At 47.2% G+C, this 18,120-nt stretch overlaps 1 protein-coding gene and 1 long non-coding RNA gene across 3 annotated transcripts in view; one reads left to right on the top strand and one right to left on the bottom strand.

Moving 5' to 3' along the window:
* Window positions 1-940: 940 nt before the first annotated feature.
* On the top strand, window positions 941-2,726 carry LOC132538023 (uncharacterized). The gene is made up of 2 exons (XR_009549432.1): window positions 941-1,010; window positions 1,596-2,726. It is a non-coding gene; the product is annotated as an uncharacterized LOC132538023 (long non-coding RNA).
* SLC22A23 (solute carrier family 22 member 23) overlaps window positions 2,053-18,120 on the bottom strand; it is a 187,144-nt gene continuing 171,076 nt past the window's right edge. The window contains exons 7-11 of one of the 2 annotated variants that reach the window (XM_060189144.1): window positions 15,572-15,804; window positions 14,063-14,095; window positions 13,922-13,945; window positions 12,806-12,929; window positions 2,053-6,109 (exon numbers count right to left, since the gene is read on the bottom strand). In XM_060189144.1, the coding sequence (XP_060045127.1) occupies window positions 5,752-6,109; window positions 12,806-12,929; window positions 13,922-13,945; window positions 14,063-14,095; window positions 15,572-15,804 (772 nt within the window). In that variant the 3' untranslated portion in view covers window positions 2,053-5,751. The remainder of the gene's footprint in view (window positions 6,110-12,805; window positions 12,930-13,921; window positions 13,946-14,062; window positions 14,096-15,571; window positions 15,805-18,120) is intronic. The other variant, XM_060189145.1, reaches the window with a different exon arrangement.

Raw genomic sequence — 18,120 nt, 5'->3', positions numbered from 1 at the left:
TCAAATCAGTTTATAAAAATCTACACTAATGGAAACAGAATATAAACAAAAAAGAATGTATCCCTTTGGGGCAAGATCACTTACTTGGGAGCATAATGTAGGCTTGATCCCTCCTACCACTATCCTGAGGGAAGCTTGTGGTGCTGTGTTATCTTTCTCATGCTGAAAAAGTGGACATGGAGCAGTGAAATTCTACTGAAGACCAAAAGTAAGGCTCCTTGTGGGCTGGGTGGTGGTACACCTGGTTGAGTACACGTTCCTGTGTGCAAGGACATGGGTTCAAGTACCCCTGGTCCCCGCGGTTCATGGGCAGTGAAGCAGTGCTGCAGGTACCCGGCTTTCTCCCTCTCCCCATCCCCAAAGTTTCTGTCTCTATCCAAGCATAATTTTTTTTGTTTGTTTTTTTCCCTAACCCCTAACCCTAACCAACATACATATTTTTTTAAAAAGAATAGTGTTTAAAAAGTGAAAAAAAAAAAAAAATCTAGGCTGGTCCTTTTATAGAGCAGGTGGCCGTCCAATATTAGGGTTTCTGGAGGAGGGCTCATTCATTACCCAGCGTTGATGGATTGCTTTCTGATTCGGAGTCTAGGTATCTGGGGCTCTGCATGTCTGGCAGGTTTTCAGGGGTTTCTGTGGGGGCCACACTTTAAGAACTCCTGTTGGAGAGACTAGAAGAAGGTCCATATTACCTCAGTCTACATTGCAGTGTGGTCTGTAGGGAGAGTCCTGACCATAAGAATTTTCTCTAAAGCCCCATTTTCTTTTTTAGTCATGCCTGTGCCAATGTGTTTTCTCTTCATAGCCAGGAAGACCAACAAACAGGTGTTTGTCAGCTATAACCTTCAAAACACAGACAGTAACTTCGCATTACTTGTAGAAAACAGGATCAAGGAAGAAATGGAGGCTTTCCCGGAAAAGTTCTAGTTGAGTGGCAGAAGTGGGGACTTGTAATCTCTGTACCATATGCGTTTGAATAAATGGATTGACTTTTTCCTCTTCCTCACCAGGTTAGTGTGTTTACATTTTGGTTTGAAAGGGTCAGCCCTTAGCTTTTCTTCTTCCATTCACCAGAGCGTGGGCCAAAAAGGCTAGAGATGGACTTGACAGGGATGAGCAGTGTGAGTGCAGATGGCTCCTCGTGACTGTTTGAAAGTAGAGAAAAGGCCGGACAGAGATTCCACTGGGATTGCAGGGGGCCAATCTAATAATCCAAGAAAGTCTTAGTTATGACAGCTACATCCATTCCCACTAGAATTCAGGCCATAAATCCTGGTACAGCATGGTTTAAGTGGTCTCTTTCCTTCCTAGCCCAACTCTCCCTGGTACCTATCTTCTGCCTAAGGCCTAGGCTTTGGTGGGGCTGAAAATTTTTTCAGCCTAAACAAAGTAAGGTCTGCTGGCAAATACTTACCTAATCTTTGGGAGCCATCTGAACCTTCTTTGTTACAATGCCTAGGACCCTGCCACATGCTTCATACAGAGGCAAGTCTTATATTGGGTCACTGGTGGGCAGGCAGGGTTGACACTGCCCGGGACATAAAAGCACCTGAGAGAATGCATCTGGGGACTCAGTACACCTCCCTCCCTTGCAGACTGGTTGTGCTAACCTCTGAGGCCTCGTTGGCATGAACCTAACCCGGAAAACACACTGGGCAACTCTCTAGGAGAGTAAGTAACACAAAATCAGGGCTATGGAGAGAAGAGTTTGGTATAAATGCTTTATTAAATAAATAATGTTTTTTCCCCCTTATTAAAAAATACTACATTAGAGAAGAGTTTTGGATTTACCAGTCTTTCCTCGCAGAATCACAGTGTAAAATAACCATTTCTTGAACTCTCTAGGAAGCTTCAACACACAAGAGAAAAGAAGCCTTAAGTTGAGCAGTGGCCTTCATCGGTCAGCGGTCTCAGGTTCTGCCTGCCTTTAAGACTGGGACTGAGAAAGACAGTGAGAGGCCACCCACTGTCCTCTCAGAGGGTGACCAGAGCTGACTCAGGGTGAGAGCCAGGACTCGATCACAGAGGCGCTAAAGCAGGGATGCAGTGAGATGTGAATAAACAGTTTTTATTACTTGTACTCAATGATCATGAAATGCCCTTCATTGGGTACCATCAGATGAGGTAGGGAAGACATTTCAGAGGAAATTTGTTAATGGGGCAACATTTTTATTTCTGTACATTTACATACAAATCTTCCCCCAGGGTACAACAGATGTGACATCATGCAGACATGTAGCTATGTAGCTTTGCACGACAGTTCAGAACTCGGTTGAGGCTTTGTGCTATGAATGACCTCCAAAATAATCCCAGTCAACATATACAGTAACACGGCTCTTACACAGAATCCTAAAATGCCAGGGTTGCAGAAAGGACGGAGGGAGGGAAGTGTTCCCCACTAGACAGAACACACTGTACTGCTTTTCCAAAACACACAAATACATCAAAGTGAGGTGTCCTTATATAGAGGGCGTGGAAGTGGGGGGCCTTTCGGGCATGCGTGCGCCACCTAGGGGGCTGGGTGATGCCATGGTCACATAACTGGTTTAATGGCACTTGAGTCATTTGTTTGGCTCTGGGAAGTAGTAATGAAGTAGTGCAGTACTTCCTTGACGAGGTTTAGTTTTGCTTGCTTTCCATTCTGTGGCCAAACCAACTTGCCAGCCCCTTTCCTCTCATTGCAAGCTATTATTCTCTTTTTAAAAAATAAAATATTTTAAACTTTATTTTTCCCTATATGTCTTGGATACTACTGATATTTAGGGTATCTGTTAAGAGTTATTATTGACTTCTGGAAAAGAAGAAGATAAAGAAGTACCCACGCCTGTCTCAGAAGCTCTCACATTGTGCCTAACATTGAAAGGGGCCCACAGCTCCCTGATCAATAGGAGAGCAGGACAGTGCAGGAGTGGGTGGTGGAGGTGAGGCGGGTGGCTTGAAATGGCAAGTGCCTGAGGATTGTTTCTCTACCGACCAGAGGAAATGGGACAGGGGGGTGAAAGTACAGTCCCTCCCATGTAGAGCAAGGCAGGACCAGTTGCATCAGGCTGGGGTGGGCCCCTGCACCTGGCCCACTTGGTTTGGTGTTTTATGGGGTTCAGCCCACAAGGCAGCTTTTCTGCTTTGGCTACATTTCATACAGGTGCTCCTCAAGAGCCTTGGGGATCCCTAAGCTAGACCAGCACCTGAACAGGTGCTCTGCAAGGAGATGGGAGCTGTGGGACTTAAGTGGTAAGATACCATCTACTGATGGTTGGCATATCAGATTCCCCACACACCCGAGGACTCGGGTCACGAGAGCTCAGTTACCATGGCAGACATCTCTAGTCACTAGCGAGTGCATCCTGACTGCTGAAGCAACAGTCTCTCTGTTGGACCTGTGTTTTTATCTTCATTTGAGAGGGAAACCAGAGGTGTCAGAAGTTTTTAAGCACTGAGTCTTCCTAGCAATTCCTGCAGCACTTTTGATTTCCTAAAGGCCTCAGGCCAGAGTCACAGCCCCTCTGTAGTAGAGGTGGACTACAAGGGTCCTGTGCCAGGTGACACACTTTGTCAGGCCCAAGCCTAGGGAACTGGCAGGCTCCTCCCACCCTCTCCAGGTGCCCCATGGCCTGGCCACTGCATACGTTGTGTCCTGGATGTATTGGGCTGACCGCCAGGAGGTGGCTTTGTAGCAAGGACTTTAAAAAAGGCAAAAGGTATTTCACAAGTTTGGCACGCGAAGGCTGCATGATGTAAAGAAAGGCCTTTTAAATGAAGGTGACTGCAGGCTGATGCTGAAACATGAGGCAGAAGTGATGTAAAGAAGGCAAGGGCAAGCAGGTACAGCTGGAGAGAGACTGACCAGAGGACCTCACCCCCCAGGCAGCCCATCCTGGATCGAGGCCCTGGAGACCCCGGCACCACCGAGCAGACGGCAGTGTGTGATACCAGAGACACACACCTGCAAGTTGGCTTGTTTCCCTCCTGATGCTTCTGTCATGTCAGCCAGCTCCTTCTAGTGTCTACTGGGTTTGAAGGAGAGAGGTTGGTGGAGTTGATAAGAGACAGACCAAATAGAAAGCTGGGAGGGAAGAAAAGAGATGTGAATCATCAAGTCCTTTGCTGGCCATCAGGTAGAAGCCACCAGATTGCTTCAGATAGGTGTAAGACGATGATTTCCCTAGAGGAAAACAGGGCAGAGACGTGCCATGAGTGGGGAGGTGGACAAGAAAGAACCCAGGCTGTCCAAAAAGCAGGTGCCTGTATTACTACAAGGCTGTGTTTCCCAGCACAGAGGCAACATCAGGTCTCCCGTAGGATTCCTCCATTTGTCCTCTGGAGCACCTCTCTGACAGGAGAAAGCCAGCCTGGCCTGAGAAGGCAAGAGGAACATTTCATCATCCAGGGTGAAATGAGAGACACAAGAGCCTGTGGGTACCAGGAGGGGGGTAGGTTGAGCTTTGGTGAGTTATTGCTTCTCTCCATTGGTCTTGATGCTTTAAGAGGCTGGATGCCAGTTGGACTCACCTAGAAGGCTCTCCACTTGAACCCACTTGTGCTGGAGGACATAGCAGGAAGCAAGCTCAGCAGGGGTGAGGGGACTGGCTCCTGGGGGCCGTCCAGTCTCTGAGTGTGAAGTCAGTGAACAACAGTCATCCAGGCTGGTGATTTCTATGTGGTGTGTGCTTGAGATGTGGGAGTACAGGCCAGATTTGGGAGCACCCTCCCCCTCTCTGGTAGGGTCACCTTTTGTCTACTTCAGTTATTTTCCTATTGGTTTTAGTTCATAGAGTAGCTATGGTTTCAAGTAATGCTGGCAAAAAAAAAAAAAAAAAAAAAAAACCAAAAAACAAATAACAAAAAAAAGTGACTGGAAGAGGGACTTTCTGCTGGAAGGAATTTTGTTAACCGGTCACACGCCTCAGACCTCCTACATCTGTTAGTTGTGAACGTTGCCAGGTAAACCTGTATCAGGAAATTGGTGCTATTAGCACTGATTATTTAAGATTTAGGATTAAATGTTTCAGCTTTCCTCTCAAAATGAGCTTCCAGCATCAAGTATAAAAGGATGATCTCCCAGGAAGGAATAAGCTGGTTTTAATGATATTTGTGAGCTGCTTTCCCCAAATATGTGAACAGAAGCTCTTATCTTTTGAATAGGAAAAAAACCAAAAACATAACAAACAACAACAACAAAACCCCCCAACTTTTAAAAACCAGACAGACTGTAGCAGATACACAGTAGTTTACATTTCTCTCTGCCTAAAATGCCGTCTGGGCATGTGACACAATGCGTCAGGTCTGCACAGGCAGGTAGGTAGCTGTGGGTGGGCTCTGGCCGGGGGTGGGAGGAGGTGACAGGGGCAAGAGTGGCTGGTCAGACCTCCAGGGAGGGGATGCCACACACTGGTCACTGGTCACACGAAGCGTCTTCCTTGGTGACTGTCCCTCTTCCAAAGGAGGTGGTTCCATTTTGAGATCGGAGGGAAGGGAGTAAAGTGCTTCTCATAAAAATGACCAAAATAAATACAAATATTTAATGGCAGAAAAGAAAGTCTTTGAAGGGTGATTTCCAAAAGAGTTTGCTTCCTCCAACACATGATCCTCAGTTTTGGAAAGACAGTTTCCCACACTAGTTGAAAGTCATGATTCAGTGGCAGCAGCAGAGTTCAGTTTCCTGCTCACAGCCACGATTTCAGTCCCTGGTCTGTAAACCTGTGCTCAGGTGGGCCCCCGACCCTGGGAGCCATGGGATAGCCGCACTGAGAGCTACATGGACTTCATACCATTGGCCGTGGTGTTCTCAGGCAGCCCGTCCCCCACGGCAGCCACATCGTGGAGGCCTGAGTAGTCCTTGAGCTCAGCATTGGTGAGCAGCAAAGGCTGCTCCCCTTTCTTGTGAGGCAGGAGTGGCTGCCGTGTGTAGTGCTCCCCATTGGAGATGTTCTCGGGCAGGTTCTGGTTCCTGCTCTCGGGCAGCAGGAGGATGCAGATGATGCAGATGAGTGTGCAGCAGGCAAAGATGATGTGGTGCAGGAAGTAGCCCTTCTGGTTGTGCAGCTCGATGATGGGTGCTGTCAGCATGCCAAAGCCTGCACTGGCCAGCACCAGCCCCAGCCCGCCGCACCTGCAGGACAGCACAGCCACGGGTTAGCTGTGGGTTTCGGTTGGCTTAGGGAAGAAGTTTCAAATGGTGCTGCTCAGGAGTTAACACACACCCTCAGTGAAGAGGTCTTTTCTCTTGAAAATGCTTAGGCACAGGGAGGGAGGAATGCAGATTCTAGAGGCGCACCTCTGACCCTCTTGTTTGCCACTATGTGGCTTTATGCACATTCATGCTGCCTGCCAAGGGGCAGGAGATAGACAGTGTACGGAAGTTGACTGTGTGCATGCTAATGATTAACTCAAAATGGAATAAACGGCAAAGAGAAATACAAGACTTAATGCTAAAAAAAAAAAAAAAACCCACATCAAACACTGATGTGATAAACTTAAAGATATTTATGGATTGGGAGACTCAGTATTGTCAAGGGGACAGTTCTTTTTGAATTGATTCTATCCATTTGACTCAAAGTATCTGAAATAATTTTGAAAAATTATGAAATTGGAGAAGTTACCTGTTCTATCTCACATCGTTACTTACTAACTATGATAATTAAGGTCTATGATAAGAGCAAAATTAAGAGTTCAGAAATAAGCCCTAACATTTATAATTAACTTATTTATTTTTTACAAAGTCAAATTCAAAGGGGAAAACAGTCTATTGGCTGCCTCAATCTCTAAGATAAATTATATCAGTAGCTAAAGTAGCCATTTTGATAGCTCAGACTACTTCAGGATGTTGTAAGATACACGTCAGAAGCCAGAATAGTGAGCACATTTCACTGTGGCCTTTAGTACCAGTAAAACCTGACTGACCATGGTCCACCCTAACTGTCACCAAGTATGGATATCTCTCACTCTCTGGCTCCAGGCATGTGAGTACCCATGTGGGCTAACATACAGGAAGGCAGAGAATATGGACCCACAAGGAGGTACAAACAAATTCACTGTCAAAGGAGCAGTGCTTGGCAGTGAATCAGAACCCCTCCTTTACCTCACATGGCCTCTATCACATTAGTGTGTGGTGTTAACAAGTCATATCAAATAAAAGGAATAGCCTTGACTTACAGCAGGATTAGATAATTTTTAAGGTACTTAGATACATACAAGCAAGTAGATGCACACAGGCGATTGAACTTCATACTTTTTATCCATTACAGCAATTTTGTTTTTATGTTGAGAAAATTTTGGAGTGACTCTGTAGGATTAGGACCAATCTTGGCAGAATTTGGGTCACCACTGTGTCTCTGTGTTAAATCTGTTTAGGGAATGCAGTGGCAAACGCTAGAAGAAGAAGGGAATGCAGTGTTGCTGGTTTAAAAGCACTAGCTTCACTTTTCCTCCCCACTTTGTATATTGCTTTTCTTTAAGTCATCACTAGAGGGCAGTACATATTCACATATAAATACGGACCCAAAGCCTCTACTAAAGAGGGAGGAGCAAGTCTACCTCTTTGTGCTTCAAATATTGTGATACCCACTGGATATCAATTTTCTAGTTATAATTTCTAAAGCTGTTTAAGGATAGCCAGGCTCATATTCAGGCAAACTGTTAGCAGTAGCAAGTTTGGGGAGTCGGGCGGTAGCACGGCGGGCGCAAAGCACAAGGACCCATGTAAGGATCCCTGTTTGAGTTCCCAGCTCCCCATCTGCAGAGGAGTCACTTCACAGGCGGTGAAGCAGGTCTGCAGGTGTCTATCTTTCTCTCCCCCTCTCTGTCTTCCCCTCCTCTCTCCAATTCTTTCTGTCCTAGCTAAGAACAACAGCATCAATAATAACAACAATAATAACCACAACAACGATAAAACAACCAGGGCAACAAAAGGGGGAAAAAAAAGCCTCCAGGAGCAGTGGATTCATGGTGCGAACCCCAGCAATAACCCTGAAGGCAAAAAAAAAAAAGGATATGGTAGTAACCAACAACAAAACAACAAGGGCAACAAAAGGGAATAAATATTTTAAAAATCTTAAAAAAAAAGTAGCAAGTTTGAAGTAATCCCAGAATCTTCTAATCCCTTTTAAAATTGTGAACAGCACCTTACGTTTAAACTTAAGTGACAATCCTATTTTTCCATGGTCTCTTTTGCATTGATCTCTTGACTACATTTCTGAAGTAAGGATGAGCAAATATTTGTGCCAGTCTTTACAGAAATAAATGTATATGCAGAAAATACTCAGGGATAAACTGATTGTCATAATATATCTCAGCATCCCAGGAGAGGGAAATTATGACTGCAGGTCCTTCTTTCACTACAGAAGGGTTATGGTCCAGTGAACTCAACACATATATTAAAATATGTTTATACACACCCTGACTGCACCTAGCCTAATGGTGCCCGGGAGGCGATCACTACTTCATTCCATGTACACTGTCTACTGAATATACATGACTTCCTTACCATGTAAAGTCAAACAAACAAGTCAAACCACTGAAACGAGGGTTGACTTTAGTCTTATTTTATAGGGCAAGGTGCAAAGACAGGTTAAAGGGTCTTCCTGAGTTTATACTGGGAGGAGTAATCTCTGGACTCATACCTGCCTCCGTCTCACATTTTCCTCTGTGCTGACTCCATTGTGCCATGATTGACCTTGTCTTGCCATGTGCCTGCCTCAACTCCTTAGCTGCTGGCCATTCACAGGGAATTTCTTAGAATTATTAGGAGTTGAATATATATATACCATGAGGTGAGGGAGAGGGGTTAGAGCATGTCTCCTACATATATGTGTCCTATGGGGATTGAACTCAGGACCTCATGCTTGCAAGTCCTATACTTTACCCACATGTTCAGCTGTATTAGTCCCCCCACCCCCTTTTTCTTTTGCAGAGACGGAAGAGGCAAGACATCACAGTAATTAATACTCCACTGCTCTTGAAGTTTCCCCTTTGGCTGGGGGCTCGAACCTAAGTGCTTTTGCATAGTGAAATATGTGCTCTATTGAGTGAACCATCTACCAGCCCACTCTATTAGATTTTTTTTTGTGTGTGTGTGCCTCCAGAGTTATCACTGGGGCTTGGTGCCTACACTGCAAACCCACTGCTCCTGCTACCCATTTTTGTTGCCCTTATTGTTATTGTTGTTATTGCTGCTGCTGTTGTTGGATAGGGCAGAGAGAAATTGAGAGAGGAGGGGACGATAGAGAGGAGAGAAAGATAGACACCCGCAGACCTGCTCTACCGCCTATGAAGTGACCTCCCTGCAGGTGGGGAGTTGGGGGTTTGAACTGGGATCCTTACACCGATCCTTGCGCTTCTTGCTATGTGCGTTTAACCTAATGCTCAGCCTCCTCTATTAGACTCTTTTTAAGGAGATATTTTTAAGAGGCATGAAATAGGTTCTAGATGCCATAATATACAGGTCATATTTGCCCCTGATGACTATTTATTTTTTATTATCTTTATTTATTTATTGGATAGAGACAGCCAAAAATTGAAAGGAGGAGGGGAGAAAGAGAGACTGGGAGAGATACCTGAAGACCTGCTTCACCACTTGCAAAGTTTTCCCCCTGCAGGTGGGAACTAGGGGCTCGGACCCAGGTCCTTGTGCACTGTAATATGTGCGCTCAACTAGGTGCGCCACCACCTGGACCCGCTGACTATTTCTACAGCAGCACTGGCACAGAGTACATCAGGGCCCAGGTTTAGTCCTGGGCAGTTGGGCCTCAGTGACAGAGATGAGACTGGGCTCTCCTTGACCAAGTTCATTAATCTGCTCCAGTTAGCCTATCATTCTTGGCACAGTAGATTCCTGCAAGCCTTTGTATAGACAAGTTTTTGTTGACTGAGGAGATAGCATAATGATTGTGTACAGAATGTCCCAGGTTCAGTCTCCAGTTCCACCATAAGGCAGAGAGCAGTGCTCTGGTAAAAAACAAAACAAAACATGTATACATACAAATATATCAAAAAGTTTCTCATCCTTCTGTTCAAAGGGCGGTCAATACTATTGTCATAGGCAATATGTCAAAGGGCGGTCAATACTATTGTCATAACCTTTGCTCACAAGATGTGTTTTTTTTTAATACAGCACTGCATTAAAATACTAGTTAGTGTGAAGGAAGTGCTGATCACAGAGCCTAAGCTGTCTATCCTGGCTGACGGGATTGTTCCTGAGTATATGCAAGGGAGAAACTGAGCCCTCTGCACGAGAGACCCAGACGGGTATCATAGTGACTCATCAATGACACCAGAAAGTTTCCATCCTGGCCTAGAGACCCCCTTTGGATTTCATTTCCTTTCATCCTCTGTGAGTACAAAAACATCACCCAGGGTCATGTTTTTTTCTAGTCATCTTGGCAAGGTTTGCCTGAAAATATATTTGTTGAATTTCTCTCCCAAATAATCTTGTCAGGCTTGCAGGAAAGCGGTAAGGACTCACAGGCCCTCCTTATCTATGAGGGATGTGATTCTAGTTCCCTGGTGGGTGCCCCATACATACTGTCCCCCCTCCCCTGCCACCCCACATGCTTGCGCACATACATCACACACACACACTTCACATGCCCACACACCTCTGATAAAGTTAAATTTGTATATTAGATACAGAAATAAACAATACCCTATAGTGAGACAGGATGACTGTAATAAACCATAATAAAAGACTGAGATTGTATAACTATTATGCAAAAAGTCTTTACACCCAGGGTACAGAATGTCCCATGTTCAGTCTCCAGCACCACCATAAGGCAGAGCTGAGCAGTGTCTCTCTCAGAATCTTACCATCTATAATATTTTCAGGCTGTGACTGACTATAGGTAAATGAGAAATCACAGAATAACAATAGTGGAGCTATGGGTAAGGGAGTAACTATTGCATTTTCTTCAGTGAACTTAAGCAAAATCTAACAATAGATAATGAGGCCTACCAGCTACCACATGCAAAAGTTGGCTACCCTCAAGAGAAATGCACTAAACCACACAAAGGAGAGAGGCTAAATGGAAAGCCACGGGTCTAACCCCAACTTCTGCTCTGTTACTGTATCTGTCTGTAAAGGGAGTTTAGCCAGGTAAAGACAGGATGGAGTTGCTGTCTGCCTACGGCACTTTGCAACTTCTAGCATGAAATAGGCTTTGGCTAGTCTCTTCACGTTGGCTCATGCAGAGGACTGGAACAGCGTGAATTACCTGACATTTAATTGCTCTTTTCTTAAATATACAATTCCCTAGCACTTCTTTTTTTTTCTTCTCCCTACAGGTACCAAGCTGCCTTCAGGCTTGGCACACGCTGTAAGAATCCAAGAGTGAATCAAAATGAGGTCATGTGAAAATTCTGTAGTCAGCATGTCTGCTTGAAATGAGAGAATAGCCCCAAAGCTTAATGTGCTTTCTTGCAGCTCCTTCAGCACTGCAAGAAAGGGCTCAATAATTAGTCTGCACAAACCCTCCTTTGAGAGGTTCTAGCCTCTCCTTGTCTTCAACATGGAAGAAGGAGCTTAGGAGGTGTCATACCACAAGCTACTGGCTTACCTCCCACGGGAATAACTGCCCATTCCCACAGTCCATATCGTAAAAACAAAAACAAACAAACAAAAAAACCCAAAAAACAAAAAACAAAAAACACACTTGCCTTAGAAATGGTATTGTTGAAGTTCAGTATAACAGATAGACATCAAGAAAAGCTCTTGTGGGACCAGGTGGTAGTGCACCTGGTTGAGCACACATGTTACAATGCACAAGGACCTGGGTTTGAGCCCCTGGTCCCCACCTGTAGGGGAAAAGCTTCACAAGTGGTGAAGCAGGGTTGCAGGTGTCTCTGTGTCTCCTCTACCTTCCCCTACCCTCTTGATTTCTGGCTGTCTTCTCTATCCAATAAATATAATAATAATATATATATGTGTGTGTGTGTGTGTGTGTGTGTGTGTGTGTTTTAAGAAAAGCTCTTGTGTAAATCACAGACAGTAATTACCAGAAAATTTCATAGATTTGCACTTAAGTGGTGTCTTTGTAAACCAAGGCAAAGCCTTTTATTATGCTATAATTTAAGCACCGGAGCACCCAGGCACCACCACCCAAGGGATCAAACCTCCCCTGAGTTGAAGCCAGAGCAACAACAGTAGCAGCAGTAGCAGATCACATGCTAGCACCATCATTCTGGATGGAACAGACACCAAAGATGCAGCGAGCATTGGGTTCACTCATCCTACAGGCATGTCACAAACACTGGCTAAATCAATCCATGCTACAACTCGCTGGACTATCTCCCTTGGGTCTTTCTTTGTGCTGATGACATCAATTTCTCTGGCCAGTATAACAGTAAGGCCCTTTCTAGCTCACATTTTGTTTGAAGCACTTTTCATTGTGATCTTTTAGAAGCCTGACAGCATTTGCTTGCAAAGTAGGAACATTAGTCATTTACTGACTTCTCTCCTTTTCCAGCCATAGCTGTGCTTCCTGGAGCTGCCCCTCCCCTGCCCCACCACACACACACACACACACACACACACACACACACACACACACACACACACACACTCGCCCTCCTGTTCCTGTTTCCTGTTCCTGCTAATGCTTGGATGGGACCCAGAGTTAAGCTTTCACCAGATTCATTCTTAGTTGTCTGGCAGTCAGTAGAGAAGTTCCTCTAGTTCAGCCCAGCTACACACACCACACCTTTGTCCCACAGAAAGGGCTTGGCAAAGCTAAACTGGTTAATCCTATTCCACAGGAGCTCTGCTGACAGGCCACCCTCACCCCAGTCCCTGGGAAGAACCTCCCCAGTTACATACCTTATCACTGTGGGGGTGATCTCTGCACAGAAAAACACACTGAGGCTCCCCACGGCATGGGAGGCGAACATGCCCACGATGGAAAACGTGATGGAGAACTTGTCCTTGACACTATCACTCATACCTGGAGGAGATGCAGGAAAGGAGTGTGAGGGAGAGCAGAGGACGAGGGAGGAAGGACAGCTTGAGTCTCTGTGCTCCCCTGCCCCTTGGGAGATGAGATCAGGGTGTAGGTTTCCCTCTTCAACAAGAGGCACCTCTGGGTGTGGGAGATCAGAGCCCTCTTAGCAGAAGCCTGTTGGGGTACCTGTGAGCACCATGTGGGCAGGGACACTGGAACCAGGCTGACTGCCAGATTCCTAAGGCCAAGAGCCAGAGCTGGTGTCAGGAAATGCTGTGGCCACCTGGTGCTATAGCGAAGCCCCTTCTGTCCCCACCTGCCACATCTGCTCTAGAGAAAGTGTCTGCACCCAGACGCTCCTGGCTGTTTGGCCTCAGGTGTGACTGGCCTGATGCACAGGACAGAATCCATGGGGAACAGACTTCAGAAACCCAGAACAGATGAGGAAGTATGGCACCAGTGTTGGGGAGCTCACCTGTGTCTGGGCCTGAAAGTGAAGTGCTGAGTCACTGACCCAGCCATCTGCAGTGGCACCATAGCCTGACCTCACACCACGCAGAGCAGTGGGGAGCAGGGGCATTAACATGCAGTTTAGGCGGCTGCACATTTGGGGTACAGCCTAGTGTTCCCAAGGCTACATTATGAACTTGGGGCTCCCATCATACAGCACCGAAGCAATAGGGGTCAGCCAGGCCAGGCAGGCATGACGAGCAGAGACAAGGCACAGGGCAGCAATTCTGCTGTCCCCAGAGCCAAGAGCAGTGACTGAGCAAGCCTGAGGAATCAGCAGCTTCCCCTGGCACCACAGTCAGTGGGTCCCCTCGATGAGCTAGGGGCTTTCTGAACTCACATGGCTGCCCCAAATGTAAGGCAGAGCATGTGGGAGATGGAACTGACTGTGTGCCAAGGGAAGAGGCTGGCATGCATGCAAGTAGGCCGGGAGCTGCTCTTTCTAGAGGCAGGAGGAGAGATATAAGATATGCTTAGTGTCCAACCTACGGCCAACTTCAGCTGCAACTCTTGAAGGGTGAGAGAGAGGAAAGGGAAACCAGAGATCTGTAAGTCTTTATGGAAACAGCCATTTGGAAGCAATAAACAGATGAGGAAGTATGGGGCACCAGTGTTGGGGGGCTCACCTGAGTCTGGGTGCTGGCTGTATTTTCCAATCACTGGACCCCAGAAATAATGGCGCCAACACCAGCATAGATGGAGATGAAGGAGGCAGGAGAAGGGGAAAAGAAAGCACATTAGTCCTTTGCTTTTGTGTGAGGTGGGCCGGCCGTGTGTTTCTAAGTGGATCTCCACTGGGTTGGTGGGGTTGCGGGTTCCCAGGTGCACTTCGAAGGCTCTGGCTACACCAACTGGGGGTCAGTATACTAAAAGGACTTGAAGAAGACCCATTGGCAGGGTCCCAGGGTGCCAGAGTAAGCCTTTGGGAAACAAAGGGGTTTTTCTTCAGATGAGAAGGCTAAACTGTTTGTGACTCATTGGAACAGACAGACTCCAGCTAATCTGCCCAACCCCAGGCCACAAGGTTAATGTCACTGTATAGAGATCAGCTGGTCTCTGCTCATCAAGGATGGTGGGGTGTGTGGCCTTCCAGCTGTGTGTGGCCTGCACAGAGTTCCTATGGCATACCTGCTCAGGGACAAAGAAGGCACCTGTGACACCCCTGAGGCTCATTTCTCCGCCTGCCTGCCCAAGTGTGGGCTCCAGGGAAGGGCAGACTACTACTCCTCCACTTATTAGCTATAGCTGAGAATGAGATCATTCTCCCAGGAAGATAGGGAATGCAGGGGAGCCTGCGCAAGCCAGAAAAATTGCTCCTATGTTGGAAAGAAGATTTGCTGCCATCCAGTCTGCAGACTAGGCTGAGACTACTTCTGAGGTCTTCCTTTTTGTCCCTCACTTCTGGATACTGGCTCCTGCATGTCTGGAATACCAGAACGACTACCAGACATCCTGGTCTAAGGGGCAACGGTCACCAAGCACCATCCTACCCGCTGGGAGGCAGCTCTTCTAAGGAGGGGGTGGTGAGTGCTATGTGCCTCCCAGCAGAATCTGAGGCTGTTCCCAGGTAGTGTGTCTGGTGGGAAGGGAGGCTGTATAGCTTGTGGAGTAGGGACGGCTGGTAGGGAGATGCCCCAGTGCTGTTGTTCCTGTTCACAAGGAACTGCATTGAGCTGCAGTTCTAACATTTACTGAGAAAATCTTTGATCCAGAGAGAAGCTTGAACTAGGGAGTGTCTGTTTTGAAAAGCAGCACCATTATTTCCCCCTTCTTTTCACAGGAAAGAAACAAGTCCTTTGTTCTCCTGTGTGATGTGATCTCTCTCCAACCAATAGCCTTGCCCTTAGCAAAGTCACACCCTCTGGGACTCTGCAGGTGGGGAGTCCTGGTGCAGCCTGGAGCCTTAGAGCTGGAATCCTGGGATTGGGAGAGTGGGGAGGATGAAAAAGAGAGCCTCCTAAGCCCCCTACGGTGGGCATTCCAATGAAAGCACCACTTTCCCCAAGCAGTTTCCTCAAACTGTTGATTTTGGAATAGCTACTCTGGAAATTTCCCAAGTCCCCAAGCCTCACCCTGAACAGGCCCCGCCCAGCAGCCTGGGGCTCCTACCCCTCCTGACTCTGCCCCCCACTCACAGTTGAGGAGGCCAAGCTGTAGGAGTGAGGCCAGGGCAGTAAGGATCATGAAGAGCAGCAGGCCCCCTCTGCGCCCCAGGAACCGAACCACCAGGCACATGGCCAGGCAGGAGGCCAGGGCAATGCTGGCCACTGTGTAGTAGTCAGCGTAGAAGTTCTCCAGAAGTGGCACCTTCACCTCATGGCCCATCATACTCCTGGCGAAGCAGTGGTGGATCCCATAGCCTGTCAGCCTATGGGAGACACACATGAGAGCGTGACTGAGTGTGTGTGTGTGTGTGTGTGTGTGTGTGTGTGTGTGTGTTGTTGTTGTTGGGACTGAGACAGATCACCTCCCAGGAGGCTGCTATAAAAGGATTTCAAAGAGCAGACTTCAAGAAGTGACAGGTGCACCTTATCTTGTGGGTGCACTCTCAGTCTCCATGTCACTACTTTGGTCACCTGTGCACTCTACTGAGTGTACCATGCTTTGGAAAGGTATGAGTGGAAAAGCAGGGAGACCTTCTGTCTAGACATCACCTTTAAAAAAATTCTTTTGACCAAAGCACTGCTCAGCTCTGGCTTATGGTGGTACTGGGGATTGAGGCTGGGACCTCTTAGCCTCAGGCATGAAAATCCTGTGTAAACTGTGTTATCTCCCCATCCCAGATACTCCTTTTCACGGAACTCTGACATTCGAAGACAGTGTGGTCTCAGGAGTGTTAGCTCACTGCCATGCAGTGTGATCAGACTCAGCAAGCAGGTGAGGGTGGGAGTGGTGTAAAGCTGCCACAAGTTACCCAAGCTGGCATGTGACAGCTGAAGGGACTCTACACTTCTCTGTACCTTTGCTTCTCCCTTTAGCATGCAGGGGTCCTGGACCTGGCAGCCTGGGGTGGGGGTAGGGGTGGGGGCGGGGGGTGGGGGAGGCCCACCCAGAGAATCGCCTACTCACTCATTCCCGCTGCACTGCACAAACACACTCCAAAAAGGCTGGAGGCAAGCATGCCAGATAAAGACATCTGATCTTAAGATACTTCATTCCAGTTCTTAAATTTATAGCAGTTTCCCTTTTCATGGCCCCAGGTCAAGCCTCTGGTGGCTCAAGGCATTGTATAAATCTGCAGGGAAGCGGGTGTCCCTCTCACTGCAGACAGGTGCCCACTGTGGGAAACAGGAGTCAGATGTGCCTGTGCACCCTGGGAGGTTGCTTCATGGTAACGTGGCAGGCACGTGGCATCTCTGGATGGGCCCTTTGGGATGTGGCCTACAAGTGGTTCTGTGAGAATTATTTACGTTAATTCCCAGCATCTCCCCTAGAACAAAAAGTCTCCTTCTCCCAACTGCTCGTGTATTTTGGGAAAATCGGAAGGCTTTTGTCAGTCCTCGAGGGTGCATCAAGGTCAAGTGTTACAGGTCTTCACCGGGGAGGAAGGAACGCAGGTCACTGGAGAGGCAGTCAGCAGAGGCCCCAGCCCCCAGGGTGCTGGTTTGATTATCAAGCGGTTGGTGAGTATCTGCTACTCTCCTGGGATCCTGGATCACTTTATTTTTTTCTTGGCTTCCTTATATCTCAGGGAAATCTACCACTGAATTCTGGTGGAAAGGACGTCCTCTGGGCACACAGGTCATTTGAAGAGAATAAAGCCAGAGGAGTGGGCCTCTTCTGCCCCCAAGAATGAGTAAACTGATTAAAATGAAAACTTGTGTTTTTCCTAACATAACAGTTGGAGAAGTAACTATTATTTATTTATTTATTAAAAAATATTTATTTATTCCCTTTTGTTGCCCTTGTTGCTTTATTGTTGTAGTTATCGTTGTTGTTGTTGATGTCGTTGTTGTTGACTAGGACAGAGAGAAATGGAGAGAGGAGGGGGAGAGAAAGACACCTGCAAACCTGCTTTACCATCTGTGAAGCAACTTCCCTGCAGGTGGGGAGCCGGGGGCTTGAACCGGGATCCTTATGCCGGTCCTTGCGCTTTGCACCATGAGCGCTTAACCTGCTGCGCTACCGTCCGACTCCCATAACTCTGTTCTTAATGCTTCCATCAGCCTAACCAGTGTCTACCCCAGATTGGACAGCAGACTGCAGTGCGGTGGAGCTGCCAAATCTGGGTGGGGAGGATGGGACACTGACCATCTGCCTGGGTCTTGGTCTCATCTCTAGGACGAGGGTCTAAATTAGATTCATGCTCTTCAATTGCCTTCCAGTAGAGTCTTTTGTCTCGTCACTGTTGAAATTGAATGTTGAGAACAAATTAACTGGAGTTGCTTTGATAGAGCTGAGGGGAATGCAGGGCCAACATCTTGCCCTGGGTCTCCCTCTGTACATGACAGCAGTCCTGAGACTGTTCATGAGGATGTGAGAACTCATCCCCTCATGGTTGCTGACTCCAAATGAAAACCAATTCCTCAGATGACCTCTTGAGCCCTAATGAGAGTGAACTCTCCTAGGTGGCCTCAGACTCCATGAATATTAAGCCCTCACCTAGATGCCCCTAAGTGACAGCCCACCTGTGTGGTTAGGGGTATTGACCTCTGAGTCAGGGCAGGAAAAACTGTAGACAGAG

Source organism: Erinaceus europaeus, chromosome 4, assembly GCF_950295315.1.
Source record: "Erinaceus europaeus chromosome 4, mEriEur2.1, whole genome shotgun sequence".
NCBI lineage: Eukaryota > Metazoa > Chordata > Mammalia > Eulipotyphla > Erinaceidae > Erinaceus > Erinaceus europaeus.
Note: the sequence above shows the minus strand (reverse complement) of the source record. Positions and strands in the feature narration are given on the sequence as shown.